At 36.6% G+C, this 18191-nt stretch overlaps 1 protein-coding gene across 1 annotated transcript in view; it reads right to left on the bottom strand.

Moving 5' to 3' along the window:
* The window catches only part of ZYG11B (zyg-11 family member B, cell cycle regulator), a 91137-nt gene that overhangs the window by 22467 nt on the left and 50479 nt on the right, over positions 1-18191 (bottom strand). Inside the window, exons 7-13 of the mRNA XM_015086232.3 lie at positions 14764-14863; positions 14215-14265; positions 11606-11767; positions 11453-11500; positions 7572-7769; positions 7386-7438; positions 1395-1492 (exon numbers count right to left, since the gene is read on the bottom strand). Coding sequence (XP_014941718.2) covers positions 1395-1492; positions 7386-7438; positions 7572-7769; positions 11453-11500; positions 11606-11767; positions 14215-14265; positions 14764-14863 — 710 coding nt within the window. The remainder of the gene's footprint in view (positions 1-1394; positions 1493-7385; positions 7439-7571; positions 7770-11452; positions 11501-11605; positions 11768-14214; positions 14266-14763; positions 14864-18191) is intronic.

The raw sequence follows: 18191 nt of genomic DNA, 5'->3' as shown, positions 1-18191 counted from the left end.
CTCATTATTTGCAGCCCAGCCACAAAAAGAACATGAATCACCATGTATGGTCTATATATTTATATTCTACTATTTTCCCTATAACATTTAATTTCTTTTCCAATTATTTTTCCTTGGTCCTGATCTCTAACTTTAAATACTAAAAAAAAAAAATGTTTTTAATGTGTATTTATTTTTGAGAGAGAGAGAGAGAGACAGAGCACGAGTTGGGGAGGAACAGAAAGAGAGGGAGACACAGATCTGAAGCAGGCTCCAGGCTCTGAGCTGTCAGCAAAGAGCCCGACGTGGGGCTCAAATCCACAAACCCCAAGATCATGACCTGAGCCGAAGTCAGACACAATCGACTGAGTCACCCAGGCACCCCGAATTTCAAATATTTTAATTTATACTGTATTAAAATGTTTCTACTATTAAAGCGTTTTTTCTGCAGTGTTTCAAATCATTTAATGGAATGAATTTTATTAATAAATAACCAACAAAGAGTTGTATCATAACCCTCAAAAAAGAATAATATGGAATCTGATCCAAATTCTTGCTTCTCCAGAGACCATGAGTGCAGACAGCAATGTCTTAAACAATGAAGTTTTGTGTGGATGAGGACTGGGCACTGAAATGTACCATAATCACTGGATCACCTTAAAACTTTTGATTAGCAGATGGACTCACTATAGGCTCCTTTTTTTTTTTTTTTTTTTTAAAGGCCCAGCACGGGAGCTTGAACTCACAACCTGAGATCATGACTTGAGCTGAGGTCAAGTGTCAGACGTTTAGCTAACTGAGCCGCCCAGGCACCCCATGTAGGAACCTAATTTTTATACTCCATGACGTCAGAACAGTGTCTCATTCATCACTGTCATTCAGTATCTAGTATTACTGAGATAATTCTGAAAGAATAAATTTAGTTTATAACCTAAGATTCTCTCTTAAGTAATCTCTGCACCCAGTGTGGGTGGGGCTTGAACTCATGATCCTGAGATCAAAAGTTGCATGCTCTACCAACTGAGCCAGCCAGGCACCCCTAAAGGTTCTTATATTGTGTCTTTTAAAATCTGTGTCCTTAAAAAAAAAAAATCACTTCAATATACCATTTAAAGGGCACCTGGGTGGCTTAGTCGGTTAGGCGTCCGACTTTGGCTCAGGTCATGATCTTGCGATTTGTGAGTTCGAGCCCCACGTTGGACTCTGTGCTGACAGCTTGGAGCCTGCAGCCTGCTTTGGATTCTGTGTCTCCCTCTCTCTCTGCCCCTCCCCTACTTGTGCTCTGTCTCTGTCTCTCAAAAATAAACAAAGGTAAAAAAAAAATTTTTTTTAAATATACCATTTAGAAATGGCTTTCTTGTGTAAGGAGAATATCACTTGAAAAAGAAAAACATAGTTCTCTTTTTGGTACATACGATTCTTGCTGCAGACATGTTGCATGGCCCAAACTGCCCATAGCTGGACTCCTGGTGTTGTGAAACAGCCAAGTAAAGGGAAAAATGGATTAAAGGACCTAAAGTTTCAAAAGAAAAAAAATAAAGTTACATCCTATACTTAGTGTCATTTCTAAAGCAATAATTCCTGAGTTTTTCATACTAGAAATTTCACCCAACTATTTTTAAACTAATATAAATGAATTATAGAGCATTTTTTCCTTGTCTTGAGACACTTGAGAAAGGATCATATTCATATAAAGTTTTGGTACAAAAGTTGGAAGGTGATCAGAACAAGGTACTGGCAGAAATATTTTTTTGGAAATACTCTTTTGGTATTGAAGATAAACATTTAAGAACAGACCTTGTTTTGGAAACTGAGAAAAGGAGGAGTTAATTGGCAACTATCTGGTAGAACACCACGAAAGTGAATACCAGCCTTTCAATTTCTACCAGGCCTCTGCCTTCTGCTCCAAAATAGATAGAACATAAGTTGGGGGAATCAAAAATGTTGGCACTATCAGCATTTGTGAAGTAGAGAACAAAAATAAGATGCAATAATGTTATTTATATGGCAATATGGAGTCCTTCAGGAAATTAGTAACTTAGCTCTGAAGTCACCTGTCATAATCAGTGAGTCATCCAATATGCACTTTAAGAAATTATCACAAACTGTTTCCACAAACTAACCTGGTGCTACCTGGTGTATCATCTTGTCCTGGACCTCTTTGCATTAAGACATTATCTCTTCTTCCTAAAATCTTCTGCCCCTACTTAGTTATCTCTCAAAATTCAGCTCATAATTTACTTCCTCTGGAAGCTTTTTACCATTTTCCATTGCATTTAAGTACTGTCATCTTTAATTTCATAGCATCCTATGTATATAACTAGCTTAATAGTGAATTATGTCTGATTCACATTTGGTGTCTCTCACTAGGCTGTAAGGTTCTTGTCTGTAGGCAACATGTCTTTTTTTTTTTTTTCCAGATTAGTTTATTGGATTCATCTTTTTTTTTTAAATATATGAAATTTATTGTCAAATTGGTTTCCATACAACACCCAGTGCTCATCCCAAAAGATGCCCTCTTCAATACCCATCTCCCACCCCCTAACAGCCCTCAGTTTGTTCTCAGTTTTTAAGAGTCTCTTATGCTTTAGCTCTCTCCCACTCTAACCTCTCTCTCTCGTTTTTCTCCTTCCCCTCCCCTATGGGTTCCTGTTAAGTTTCTCAGAATCCACATAAGAGTGAAAACATATGGTATCTGTCTTTCTCTGTATGGCTTATTTCACTCAGAATAACACTCTCCAGTTCCATCCACGTTGCTACAAAGGACCATATTTCATTCTTTCTCATTGCCACGTAGTACTCCATTGTGTATATAAACCACAATTTCTTTATCCATTCATCACTTGATGGACATTTAGGTTCTTTCCATAATTTGGCTATTGTTGAGAGTGCTGCTATAAACATGGGGTACAAGTGCCCCTATGCATCAGTACTCCTGTATCCCTTGGGTAAATTCCTAGCAATGCTACTGCTAGGTCATAGGGTAGGTCTGTTTTTAATTTTTTGAGGAACCTCCACACTGTTTTCCAGAGCAACTGCACCAGTTTGCATTCCCACCAACAGTGCAAGAGGGTTCCTGTTTCTCCACATCCTCTCCAGCATCTGTAGTCTCCTGATTTGTTCATTTTGGCCACTCTGACTGGCGGGAGGTGATATCTGAGTGTGGTTTTGATTATTTCCCTGATGAGGAGCGACGTTGAGCATCTTTTCATGTGCCTGTTGGCCATCGGATGTCTTCTTTAGAGAAATGTCTATTCATGTTTTCTGCCCATTTCTTCACTGGATTATTTGTTTTTTGGGTGTGGAGTTTGGTGAGCTCTTTATACATTTCGGATACTAGCCCTTTGTCTGATATGTCATTTGCAAATATCTTTTCCCATTCCGTTGGTTGCCTTTTAGTTTTGTTGATTGTCTCCTTTGCTGTGCAGAAGCTTTTTATCTTCATGAGGTCCCAATAGTTCATTTTTGCTTTTAATTCCCTTGCCTTTGGGGATGTGTCAAGTAAGAAATTGCTACGGCTGAGGTCAGAGAGGTCTTTTCCTGTTTTCTCCTCTAGGGTTTTGATGGTTTCCTGTCTCACATTCAGGTCCTTTATCCATTTTGAGTTTATTTTTGTGAATGGTGTGAGAAAGTGGTCTAGTTTCAACCTTCTGCATGTTGCTGTCCAGTTCTCCCAGCACCATTTGTTAAAGAGACTGTCTTTTTTCCATTGGATATTCTTTCCTGCTTTGTCAAAGATTAGATGGCCATACTTTTGTGGGTCTAGTTCTGGGGTTTCTATTCTATTCCATTGGTCTATGTGTCTGTTTTATGCCAATACCATGCTGTCTTGATGATTACAGTTTTGTAGTAGAGGCTAAAGTCTGGGATTGTGATGCCTCCTGCTTTGGTCTTTTTCTTCAAAATTACTTTGGCTATTTGGGGCCTTTTATGGTTCCATAGGAGTTTTAGGATTGCTTGTTCTAGCTTCGAGAAGAATGCTGGTGCAATTTTGATTGGGATTGCATTGAGTGTGTAGATAGCTTTGGGTAGTATTGACATTTTGACAATATTTATTCTTCCAACCCATGAGCACGGAATGTTTTTCCATTTCTTTATATCTTCTTCAATTTCCTTCATAAGCTTTCTATAGTTTTCAGCATACAGATTTTTTACATCTTTGGTCAGGTTTATTCCTAGGTATTTTATGCTTCTTGGTGCAATTGTGAATGGGATCAGTTTCTTTATTTGTCTTTCTGTTGTTTCATTATTAGTGTATAAGAATGCAACTGATTTCTGTACATTGATTTTATATCCTGCAACTGCTGAATTCATGTATCAGTTCTAGCAGACTTTTGGTGGAGTCAATCGGATTTTCCATGTATAATAGCATGTCGTCTGCAAAAAGTGAAAGCTTAACTTCATCTCTGCCAATTTTGATGCCTTTGATTTCCTTTTGTTGTCTGATTGCTGATGCTAGCACTTCCAACACTATGTTAAACAACAGCGGTGAGAGTGGACATCCCTGTCGTGTTCCTGATCTCAGGGAAAAAGCTCTCAGTTTTTGCCCATTGAGGATGATGTTAGCTGTGGGCTTTTCATAAATGGCTTTTATGGTGTTTAAGTATGTTCTTTCTATCCCGACTTTCTCGAGGGTTTTTATTAAGAAAGGATGCTGAATTTTGTCAAATGCTTTTTCTGCATCGATTGACAGGATCATATGGTTCTCACCTTTTCTTTTATTAATGTGATGTATCACGTTGATTGATTTGCGAATGTTGAACCAGCCCTGCATTCCAGGAATGAATCCCACTTGATCATGGTGAATAATTCTTTTTATATGCTGTTGAATTCGATTTGCTAGTATCTTATTGAGAATTTTTGCATCCATTCTCATCAGGGATATTGGCCTATAGTTCTTTTTTTTTACTGTGTCTCTGTCTGGTTTAGGAATCAAAGTAATACTGGCTTCATAGAATGAGTCTGGAAGTTTTCCTTCCCTTTCTATTTTTTGGAATAGCTTGAGAAGGATAGGTATTATCTCTGCCTTGAACGTCTGGTAGAACTCCCCTGGGAAGCCATCTGGTCCTGGACTCTTATTTGTTGGGAAGTTTTTGATAACTGATTCAATTTCTTCACTGGTTATGGGTCTGTTCAAGCTTTCTATTTCCTCCTGATTGAGTTTTGGAAGTGTGTGGGTGTTTAGGAATTTGTCCATTTCTTCCAGGTTGTCCAGTTTGTTGGCATATAGTTTTTCATAGTATTCCCTGATAATTGCTTGTATTTCTGAGGGATTGGTGTAATAATTCCATTTTCATTCATGATTTTATCTATTTGGGTCATCTCCATTTTCTTTTTGAGAAGCCTGGCTAGAGGTTTATCAATTTTGTTTATTTTTTCAAAAAAACAACTCTTGGTTTCATTGATCTGCTCTACAGTTTTTTTAGATTCTATATTGTTTATTTCTGCTCTGGTCTTTATTATTTCTCTTCTTCTGCTGGGTTTAGCCTGTCTTTGTTGTTCTGCTTCTATTTCCTTTAGGTGTGTTGTTAGATTTTGTATTTGGGATTTTTCTTGTTTCTTGAGATAGGCCTGGATTGCAATGTATTTTCCTCTCAGGACTGCCTTTGCTGCATCCCAAAGTGTTTGGATTGTTGTATTTTCATTTTTGTTTGTTTCCATATATTTTTAAATTTCTTCTCTAATTGCCTGGTTGACCCATTCATTCTTTGGTAGGGTGTTCTTTAACCTCCATGCTTTTGGAGGTTTTCCAGACTTTTTCTTGTGGTTGATTTCAAGCTTCATAGCATTGTGATCTGAAAGTGTGCATGGTATGATCTCAGTTCTTTTATACTTATGAAGGGCTGTTTTGTGACCCAGGATGTGATATTGGAGAATGTTCCATGTGTACTCGAGAAGAAAGTATATTCTGTTGCTTTGGGATGCAGAGTTCTAAATATATCTGTCAAGTCCATCTGATCCAATATATCATTCAGGGCCCTTGTTTCTTTATTGACCATGTGTCTAGATGATCTATCCATTGCTGTAAGTGGGGTGTTAAAGTCCCCTGCAATTACCACATTCTTATCAATAAGGTTGCTTATTTTTGTGAGTAATTGTTTTATATATTTGGGGGCTCCCATATTCGGCGCATAGACATTTATAATTGTTAGCTCTTCCTGATGGATAGACCCTGTAATTATTATATAATGCCCTTCTTCATCTCTTGTTACAGCCTTTAAAGTCTAGTTTGTCTGATATAAGTATGGCTACTCCAGCTCTCTTTTGACTTCCAGTAGCATGATAAATAGTTCATCATCCCCTCACTTTCAATCTGAAGGTGTCCTCAGGTCTAAAATGAGTTTCTTGTAGACAGCAAATAGGTGGGTCTTATTTTTTTATCCATTCTGATACCCTATGTCTTTTGGTTGGTGCATTTAGTCCATTTACATTCAGTGTTATTATAGAAAGATATGAGTTTAGAGTCATTGTGATGTCTATAGGTTTCATGCTTGTAGCGTTGTCTCTGGTACTTTGTCTCACAGGATCCCCCTTAGGATCTCTTGTAGGGCTGGTTTAGTGGTGATGAATTCCTTCAGGTTTTGTTTGCTTGGGAAGACCTTTATCTCTCCTTCTATTCTAAATGACAGATTTGCTGGATAAAGGATTCTCGGCTGCATATATTTTCTGTTCATCACATTGAAGATTTCCTGCCATTCCTTTCTGGCCTGCCAAGTTTCAGTAGAGAGATCCGTCACGAGTCTTATCTGTTTCCCTTTATATGTTAGAGCACGTTTATCCCTAGCTGCTTTCAGAATTTTCTCTTTATCCTTGTATTTTGCCAGTTTCACTATGATATGTCGTGCAGAAGATCAATTCAAATTACATCTGAAGGGAGTTCTCTGTGACTCTTGGATTTCAATGCCTTTTTCCTTCCCCAGATCAGGGAAGTTCTCAGCTATTATTTCTTCAAGTACACCTTCAGCACCTTTCCCTCCCTCTTCCTCCTCTGGAATACCAATTATGCGTAGATTATTTCTTTTAGTGCATCACTTAGTTCTCTAATTTTCCCCTCATACTCCTGGATTTTTTATCTCTCTTTTTCTCAGCTTCCTCTTTTTCCATAATTTTATCTACTAGTTCACCTATTCTCTCCTCTGCCTCTTCAATGTAGGCAACATGTCTTACTCATCTTTGAATTTTAAGAGCATAGAACAGGTCCTTGGCACTTTCTTCAATAAATGTGAAATGAAAGAAGAAATGATGAATGACAGGTAACAGAAAAAAGTGAAAATATTTCAATCCTTTTAAAACCAGTAAGAAGATAGATGCCTGAGGGAAAATACATTATACACCTGGTAGGAATAATCTCCAAGCAAGCGAAATGACTAGGTTAAGGGCTTAATATTAATTATCTTGCTAATTACCTGTATGCTACCATCTCACACTCTGGAGTTGGCCATTTCAAAATAGCTGAATGCTGCAAGACACAAGACACACAAGAAAGAATACAATATTTATTCAGCACTGCATTATTGCATTATGAAACTCTGATAGCTTAACTACGATGAATGTTTGTTTGTATGCTTCTAGAAAACACCAAATGACCTTACCAGATCATCCAGAAGAGAATTCCTCTGGCTACGGCTCAATGTCCAAGCTTGTTCACCTCTAGATATTAAATGGGCAATAATTCCAGCTGCAAAGTAACTGACTTCCACTTCAACACTATGCAGAAGGCTACTGATGTGGTCTATAAAATCCTTCCACATTAATTCAGAATGCAATTCTTGCACTTCAGCTATATTATTCTGGAAAAAAAGAAGATATAAAAATTGAAGTAATATGCATAATGGCTAAATGACCATTTGTATTCTAAGAAGGAACAGAGATTGTAACAATTTAAACACATATCTGCAGGGGCGCCTGGGTTGCTCAGTTGGTTAAGTGTCTGACTTTGGCTCAGGTCATGATCTCACAGTTTGTGAGTATGAGCCCCTCATCTGTCAGTGCAGAGCCCGCTTCAGATAATCTGTCTTCTTCTCTCTCCCCTCCCTGACTTGTGCCCACGCGCGTTCTGTCTCTCTGTCTCAAAAATAAATAAACATTGAAAAAAAAACATGTATCTGCATATACATAAAAGGTGAAGACTTTTGTTATGTTAGCACAGTGTGCTTATGGGTGATTTATTTTCTCTCCTCCCAAAACAATAAAATAATACAGAAACAGTAGTGAGTTCCTTTTTCAGGCAAAATGATGAGGAGGATAACCTAAAAAATCCCCTGCTATAAAATATTTAGAAGTGATAGTGGGAAAACAGCTAACAACCTTTATTTATTTGTTTGTTTATTTATTTATTTTCAAAATGTTTATTTATTTGAGAGAGCATGTGAGCACAAGGGGGTTGGTGGGCAGAGAGAGAGGGAAAGAGAGAATCTAAAGCAGGCTCCGTGCTGCCAGCACAGAGGTTGGATGTGGGGCTCAATCCCATGAACTAAGACTTGATCATGAGCTGAGCCAAAATCAAGCATCAGACACTTAACTGACTGAGCCACCTAGGTGATCCAACAACCTTTAAATATGTAACCTGATGGGATAAAAAGCAAATAGGGAACCAAACCAGAGCAGTAACAGGCCATCACTGACTTGTAGAGTCAAGAGCACTGGGTTTTAATAGCCATGCAAAGGCAGAAAGTAAGGCTAAAAACTGGAACTAAGACTTCACATATAAGACAAGGACTTTCAAAGTATCACACCTCAGAAAAAGAGTAGACTGACATAGGTGAATGAACAAGAGGCCTATTGTAATCTGGGATCTGGCCTAAAAGGAAAAGTCTTCTCTTGCCATTTTCAATAAGGGGCTGTCCTCATGCAAGATTGTAGTTCAAATTTATACCATCTGTGTGGTCTGGAGAAACTCCAAGCTGAGAAGCAACAGTAACAGAGGTTGAAGAAAAACCAGGAAAGTTTGGTTATCAAGAAAGCAGAGAGGGGTGAGTGTATCAAAAGGACAAAGGGATTAGCAGTTCTGAATAATGTGGAGAGCATAAATAAAATGAAGGCAAAAAAGCATCCCTTTGAGCAATATAGTGATCGTTTTTTAAGATTTTTTATTTTTAAGTAATCTCTGCACCTAACATGGGGCTTGAACCTACAACCCTGATATCAAGAGTCACGTGCTCTACCAACTAAGCCAGCCAGCCACCCCTCATTATAGTAATTTGTGTCTTAAAAATTTCACAGCCTTAGACCTCCACTGAACGCCAAAGTTTGACTGCTGGCCTATATAAGGTAGACGTTTTATCTGGGCTTGGGGTGTGATGGCTTCCTTACACAGTACATAAGGAAGACCTCTGTTCGCATGGGAAACAACTGAGGGGTTTCCAATTTAGATTATGGGTCTGAAGGATCTAAGATCCAACTTAACATACTGCTCTGAAGATTAATCCTCATTCTTAAAACTTAATTTGATCTACTATGAAACAGTAATTTTCTTCCTAACATGTTGATTCCATTTCTTAGGAACCAAAACACTGAACTTTGGATTATTAAGAGACTACTTGTTCCTTAGCTTAAGTCATTTTATAATAAATGAAAGTGAAAGGCATCATGTCCAAATGTATTCTCTGTAATGACTAACAAGTTTTCTTCTTCAACTATGAAAAAGAGAGTAGAAGAGACAAGTTTAACTATACACTACATGAACGTGTATAATCTATTTTTCCACCAGCATCAATGATTAATCATCGCTCCTCTCTAATCTCACATATACAAATATGAAAAGGCATTTCCATTCATTTTTCTTCTTTCTTAACATTTTATTTACTGAGAGAGAGAGTGCATGGACCCATGTGTGCATGTGCGGGGGGTAGGGCAAAGAGAGAAAGAGAGAGAGAATCCAAAGCAGGCTCCATACTACACACGGAACATTTACAAAGATCATATTCTGGGTCATACACAAGTCTCAATAAATTCCAAAGGACTCACATCAAAGTATGTTCTCTGATCACAAAAAATTTAGATGCAATATTTCAAAATAGGTTATTGAAAAAAAAATTCAAACACAAAGTAATGGAGAAAGATCTGGAAGAAAGCACACCAGGTTGTATTAATATTAATTACCTCATGGAAATGAAAATGATTGAAGTCTGGGGACAGAGTCTTAAGCTTTTCAAATACACTTTTGAATTTATAAGCATGTATTCTAGTTATAATAAGCATGTATTCTTTTTGAAATTAAAAAAAGCATTTTTAAAGCCCTATGGAAGCTCTCTTAAAGCCTTATGGAATACTTAAAATAAATTCCACCTTTCCTCTTGTGGTGATGTGAACCAACTTCTGTATCTAATAATCCCTATGAACCCTGAATAAAATAATCAAATACCTTAATTTATTTAATACTTCCCTATCTCTGGGAATTTAGGTCTTTTTACATTTTCTACTTTATATTAATCTGAAGCCACAGTGAACAGATAGGTCTTCTTTAAATGCCAGCCCTTAGCTTTCCCCAAAACCCATCTCTCATTGCTCAGTATCTCATACTCTTGCATCTATAAAACAAACACTGATGTATATATATTTTACTCACTAATCTATGCCTCCCATGATCTAATTCCTCAAAAGCACAGATCTGCTCTAAAAAGAGCATTTACCACACAGGCATGTTTCTAATGTTGCAGTGATTAAAGTTAACAAAACATTTGATCCTTCACCTTTATCTCAAATCCTAGAGGGCTCACTATGTTTTTTTAATTTTGTGTGTGTGTGATTTAAGCTCTTTTTTTTTTAGTTTGTTTATTTTTGAGAGAGAGAGAGAGCATGAGTGAACAAGGGGCAGAGAGAGAGGTAAAAAGAGAATTCCATGAGGGGCAGAGAGAGGGAGAGAGAGAATCCCATGCAGGCTCCACACTGTCAGCTTGCAGCCTGAAGCAGGACTCAAGTTCACCCGCTGCAGGGCTCAGAGCTCACTGGAAACAGGGCTTGAGCTCACCAGAAGCTGGCTCGAACTCACCCTATGCCGGGCTGGAACTCACAAACTGTGAGATCATGACCTGAGCTGAAATCAAGAGTTGGGACACTTAACTGACTGAGCCACCCATGTGCCCTTGGAATATCTAATTTGTTAAGCAGTCTTTTAAGTAGTAATTATTAATTACCAAACATAGCATGTGAGAACACTTACAATTTAGTGAGATTTTTTAATGAGATTTTCCCCCCTGATTATAAAAGTAAAATTGGCCCACTATAAAGCTTTGTATTATTCCAAAAAATATACAGAAAATTATGTAATTTATATTTTTCCTTTTAATGTGGTGAAAATCCTAATATGTATACATTGTTTTATGGCCTGCTTTTTTTTCCACTTTATTATATTGTATGTATTTTCTGATGTCATTAAGTGTTTACAAATAGAGAAACAACTTTCAATATATTATTTCAGAAGAAAAATAATTAATTACAGCTTGGAATTTAGCAGGAAATATTTATATCTTACCAAAAGTCCTAGAACTTTCTGTTGAATGGATGACTCAGTTGGGAAAGACTGTAAAAAGAAAGAAAAACCTATAACTATGTAAAGAATCAAATATAATAAATGAATATTTTAATCAATCAATGTCAAAACTATAGGCTAAATTCCCATTCTAACCTCTAGAACCCGCATGAAGAGTTCTAACCCTTGGTTTTCAATAAAATGTCTGCAAGTGGTTGGAGATTCATCTGTGAGGTTCCAAAGTGCACTCAAAGTAAACTTCAAAGTAGTGTCCACTGAATTTTGATTGGTTTTCTGTTTCACTATTTGAAGAAGTTGCTGAAAGAAGGAAAATACAATGAATTTCTTATCACTAAGCTGTTACTTCAATTGGTGGTAATAATTACAAGTCATGAGGATTGGTCTTGTGGCTTAAAACATTTCCTAGAAAGGTTTTTATAAGTACAACAACCAGCTTCTTGGATAAGATTTTTCCTTCAACAAGAAAAAATATATAGGATCTTCAGAAATCCTTTATTATTCTCATCATCCCTAAAATCTAATACCCTGTAAATAAAATAAAACGCAAAATGATTAAAGCTTAGGACAAACTATCTTACCCAATCAGTCATAGCATATATTCATTTCAGATCCTGGGATAAAAAAAGTGGAGGGGGAGAAGGGGAAATGAAACTAACATTTATTATAAACATCAGCAAATTATATCCTATATTGTAATACTGTTATACACATTTTTGGGGGAAAGGAAATTGTGAGAAATATTAAGTAATTTGATCATAGTCAACTTAGTATGAGAAAATAAGAATTGGGAGACCTAATTCTATATAATTCTAAGTTTTCCTTAAGAAAAAAAAAAGGACAAATTACATATAATAGAGAATTAAAATCTACATTGGCTTTGAATAACATCACAGCTTTGAAATTCCCTTTGTAAATCATTTCTACTATAGCCTTACCCTAAGAAATTTAAGTTTGAAAAGTGAATGTTTTGAGACCTAGATAAGGCACCCATAACTCCATTTTTAGATAATAATTTGGGGGGGGGGGAAGGGTGCTCCGCTCAAACAGATACAAGAAAACATTAACGAACACTATTACTTAACGTTACATACAATTCAGGAAAAGTTTTTAAGAAACAAAAACATCTAGGTGCAATTATGTAACTTAATAAGCATAGTGCCTAAGAGTGTGGTACTAGAATTTGCATCTGTGTAACCTTGTTTGCTAATTTAATTCTTTGATTCCTCATCTGCAAATTGTGGATGATAATTAAGAGCTTAAAAAAAAGAAAAAAAAAGCTAGTGATTACCACTACTACTGCTACTAATTTCCGCTTAAACTAAGCTTAATTTTCCCCCAAAGCATGTAAGTGGATGACTTCCTTAAAATCTTTAACTATACCTCCAGCCAAAATTACTGAAACACATACATAGCAATAAATAGCCATATTTAAAACTAAAAATATCATTCCTGAAAATAGTAAAAACTAAGTAAAAGTAGCATCCTTTTCTACTTATCTAATATATATTGTATTTTGTGCTAAGTACTTAGCATATATTCCTTCTTAATTTTTTTTTAAAGTAAGCCCTATGCTCGATGTGGGGCTTGAGCTAATGACCCAAGATAAGAGTCACATGCTCTATTGACAGCCGGTCAGGCACCACCCCTTCAATTAATCTTAATTTCCTTTTCATTTAATCTTCATAATAACTGTATAAGGTAGTTTATAGAAACTACAGCTAGTAAGTGATAAAATTAGGAATAAACCCAGATATGTTGACTCCAGAATTCCTACTCTTTCTATCATACCATCAACAGCATTCTCCTCTCTTTACATTACTATTTTCACTCATATTGCTATTATTATACTTAGTAGATTATATTACAACCATGTCTACATAACTATTTTCTCTACTACTTCTTATAGACAGACTACTCTTATGAACAGAAATTATAGATATAATTCGATGTGAATCCCTCATCTAGTAAGGTGGTAGAAATTTGCTAAGTATCCTATACATATTTATCAAAGGAATGACTTTCTCATTATATACATAACTCGTAAATCATAAAAAAAGGGAATCTTTCGGGGTGCCTGGCTGGCTCAGCCGGTAGAGCGTGTGACTCTTGTGGGTTGAGCCCCATGTCAGGTGTAGAGATTACTTAAAAATAAAATCTTAAAAAGGGGAAGTCTTTCATTTGCCTTTTCTATCTACCATTATTGTTCACATACATCATGACAGGATTGTAACAAGAAACTCTGAAGTGGACTGCTTTCCCCCACTCTTCCCAAGAACACTGTTTATATTTATTTTCTTTAAAGCTTTTAAACTTTTCATTGTTCACTATATCATCTCCTCAACTGAGTGTAAGCAAGCAAAATCATTTGTCAGTTATCTAAATTATCTTTTCCCCCCAAAGCATGTAGCACAATCTTATGCCTATGACAGTGTCTACATTTTCTTCATAAATAACAAAATAACAGAATTTTAGAACTAGACAGGATCTTAAGGCTTATTTAGGTTCCAATGGTTCACATAATTTGTCTAAATTGACAAACTGAGTTTACAAGTTAGATCCTAGGTCATCGGACTCCTAGTTCAAGGCTCTTTCCACCTCTGTTAGGGAATAAAGCTACCTCTATGAAAATAAGTGAATACATCCAGTTAAAAGTAATGAAATACCAGAAGATAACACAACACTGCCTGAAAACAATGAAAATGAAAACTCTCTAATGATCTGCATAGAGGGTATAACAGACTTACCCTGACAATGAAGAGTTCAGCACCAAGCTGTGCAGTTTGTTCTGTAGAAAGCTGTAAGCAAACAGATGACAAAGTAAATGTCCAAGAACTCACTAGTTAGTGTCAGTTTATTTATTTATTTATTTTTTAATGTTTATTTATTTTTGAGACAGAGAGAGACAGAGCATGAGCAGGGGAGGGTCAGAGAGAGGGAGACACAGAATCTGAAACAGGCTGCAGGCTCTGAGTGGTCAGCACAAAGCCCGATGCGGGGCTCGAACCCACGGGCCGCGAGATCATGACCTGAGCCGAAGTCGGACGCTTAACCGACCGAGCCACCCAGGTGCCCCTAGTTAGTGTCAGTTTAATATCATTCACTGTAAGAAACTCTAAAGGTCAGACTAAAATCTTTGATTAACATGCAGTTCTGCAATATTGAATGTAGACTGAACAAACAGACTGGCGAAGAGGTGTACTAACTTTTCTGGCATATAGATTTTGGGGGAAGTAGTAACTGTAATGGGAAATAGCTGCCTACATAAAATCATTCAATCATAGGAGTTCAGGTACCTTGGCAGCCAGGATGGAAATGATAGCAACTGCCATCCTTTGCATGTTTTGATCCTCATGGTTGCAGAGCCACTGCATGACAAGCTTGGCTGCTTCAAACCTGAAAACACACAAGAGGGTTTCATGAATGAATCCTGGAGGCTCAAGCACAGTCTTACAGCTCTAGCTGAGCTGATGCTACAATTCAGGTAGGTGCGAAAGAAAGGGAAAATTCCTCTTAACTGATACAGAATAACAATTATACTTCGTGTTCTGGAGCCGGTGCCTCATTATTAATTCTGAAACTTTGTAAAGAAACAAGAGTTTGGAAAATATCAAAACTATCCCGCATTCATTTTCTAGACTGTAACATATTTCTATTCTGTAGTGATTTCTACACTGTATTGAGTTTTGTCTGGGTTCCTTACAGTACCTAGCACAACAGAAATAAATATTCATTCATTCATTCATTCACAAACATTTATTGAGCCCCTGCTTTGTTCCAGATACTGTTCCTGGTGCTGGAGATCGAGTAGTGAACAAAACAGGAAAATATCTCTACTCTCATAGAGCTTACATCGCAGTATGGACACCAGATCATAAACCAAACAAGTAAAACCTATGGTATATGTTATAGAGAAAAAAGGAGTAAACAAGTAAAAAGGATAGGAAATGTTGAATTTTAGGTACGGTAACTGGGAAAAGCCTCACTGAAACTTTTAAGGAAGTAAGAGAGCTGGCCATGTGGATATCTAGGGGAAAAGCATTCCAGGCAGAGGGAAAGGTAGATACAAGGACCCTGAATAGGGAGTATGCCTGGAGGTTTTGAGAAATAGCATGGAAGCCAGTGAGGCCAGAACAGAGAGAACAACAAGAAGTGTAGTACCAAGAGATGAAGTCATTAAAAAAAAAATGTAATTAATTAATTAATTAATTTAAAAAATTTTTAAAAAGAGATGAGGTCAGAGGTAACAGGGGGACCAGATCTTAGTCTTTGTAAAGAATTAGCTTTTATTCCAGATGAGATGGAAAGCCATAGAAAGATCCTAAACAGAGATATGACATGAACTGACTTATATTTTTAATAGGATTATCCTATTAGCTGTGTTTAAAATGAACTTCAAGAGGGCAAAGAAAGAAGCAAAGAGAACAGTTCAGAGGCTACCACATGATTCAGGACAGAAATCACTTTTAGCCCAGTCCAAGTGGTAGAAATGGAAGTGAAGAGAAATGGTTGAATTCTAGATATATTTTGAAGATAACTGGCTTTGTCAAAGGACTGAATGTGGGGTGTGAGACAGGAGAGAAATCAGGACACCACCACAGAATATATCTGATTATCTTACCCACAATTTCATCTTTCAAGACTCAGCTCATATATCACTTCCTCTGAGAAGCTTTCCTTGACGAGTTTATCACTGCCTTCTCACTGCTCCTTAGCATTTGTTTGTAACTCTGTCAGAGAGCTGTGGTTATCTGTAGCCTCACCTGTTCCTTGGGGTAAAGGACCATATCCTATTTAGCCCTCTTTACCAAGAACTCATTACAGAGCTTTACACACAAACAGTGTTTCATACATGCTGGCTGAATTATAGTGATATAAAGTACTCCTCTGCAAATTCCATCAAGTTTACTGTTGCCTCCTTTCTATTCCCAAGGCCATCTCTGATTGTTTTATGATAGATTCCTAATGGGCCATTCTGCCTCCATTGTTTTCCCTTCAATTTGTGTCTACACATCAGTAATACATAAATCTGTCAGAAAACTTAGTTATGATGTCACTCCTGTATTCACAGTATTTTTGGACTCTAACAATGGGCCCATACTTTCACATCTTTTTTCCTGCCTACCCTATGCTTACTGCTTGTTAGTCCCCAAACATGCCCTAGTTATGAGTTAAGATAGCTTGATAGTTAACAACACAGATTCTGAACTTCCTTGCATTTTGGGGTTTGAATTTTAGTTCTACCTAATGTTGCTGATATAATAAAATAAACTCTTTTACCATGTGAAGCAATGCCATAAAGTCATTAAGCATATCACACACACTGAATTCAGTCTGGATTCAAGTATCATTTCTACCACTTAACTTTGGGAACCTAGGGCAATTTCCTTAATCGCTATGAACTTCTATTTTTTCACCTGCAAAATGATAAGATCTATTCTATAGGATTGTTGTGAGGATTAAACGATACTACACATAAAGCTTAAGATTTAGTATAGAACTTGGCACATACCAAGCTTTTGATAAAGGTCATTTTTTACTGGTATTATTATCAACTTCTTCCGTGCCTTTATTTGTGCAGTTCCCACAACATAAAACAATCAATTCAACCAGCTCTCATCTTCAAAGCAACACAGCATGGATGTAAAAAGTAGAGGTTCTGGAGCCATTCTGGATTTAAATCTAAATTCTGCTACTTGCTATCTTATCACCTTAAGAAAGCTACTAAACCTCTCTACGCCTCTGTTTCTTCATCTATAAAATTAAGATTACAAAAGTAACGATTTCACAAGACTGTAAGGACTGAATAAGCATAAGTAAAACATTTAGCATAGCATCTGGCAATAGGAAGTGCTTTATACAGGTTAGTTGTTATCTTTATGATCTCAAATGCCATCACTAACATGAAATCTTTAATGATCACCAATCAGATGAAATCTTTCCCTCCTCGTTTGGGGGCCCAATGCATTCTGTCATCTTCTTCTATGAAAAATTCTGTCTTCTGTTATACTCATTTTTCATTCATTCATCCACCAAACATCCACTTAAGCACTAGAGACAAAGAGATTAACCAATCACAATCTCTGACCACAAAGAAGCTCAAATCTAGCAGAGTGCATTGGCTAGAGCAGAGGTAAGTAAACTATAGCCTACATATAGTGATTTTAATAGCTGTGGGTCCAGCTGCCTGTTTTCTAACGTTTTATTGAAACATAGTAAAATCCCCATTTTTTATATATTGTCTATGACTGCTTTGGAGGTACACTGTCAGAGTTAAGTAGTTCCAACAGAGACCCTATGGCTCATAAGCCCAAAATATTATTTGCTGCCCCTTTAAAAAAATTTGCCAAATCTTCGGTTAGTTGATACTTTTCTTTTAGGAGAGTGACTATGTCCCTCCTACATATGACTTCATGTAATCAGTGCAGATGCTCAATATTTATAAAATAAAATTAGTAATCTACATGAGATAGCTGTTGTTATATTTTTATCCAAACTATTTATTTGAAATAGTAAATGGAACACCTCATTCCTCAGCTGTGCCAGATAACAGTGTACTGTTACCTGAATAAAAGTAAATTACAGTAAAATTGCTGCTTGAGATATACACTTTTCATAAAACCATAAGATATATTTTTCAAAATACCACCATTAAAAAATTATATTTAAAATATTAAGATGACAAAAAAAATCACCTTTTTAGCTCTCAAATCACAGTATCCTA

The sequence above is a fragment of the Acinonyx jubatus genome, chromosome C1, assembly GCF_027475565.1.
Source record: "Acinonyx jubatus isolate Ajub_Pintada_27869175 chromosome C1, VMU_Ajub_asm_v1.0, whole genome shotgun sequence".
NCBI lineage: Eukaryota > Metazoa > Chordata > Mammalia > Carnivora > Felidae > Acinonyx > Acinonyx jubatus.
The sequence above is the reverse complement of the archived record's forward strand: the minus strand, read 5'-3'. Positions and strand labels throughout refer to the sequence as shown.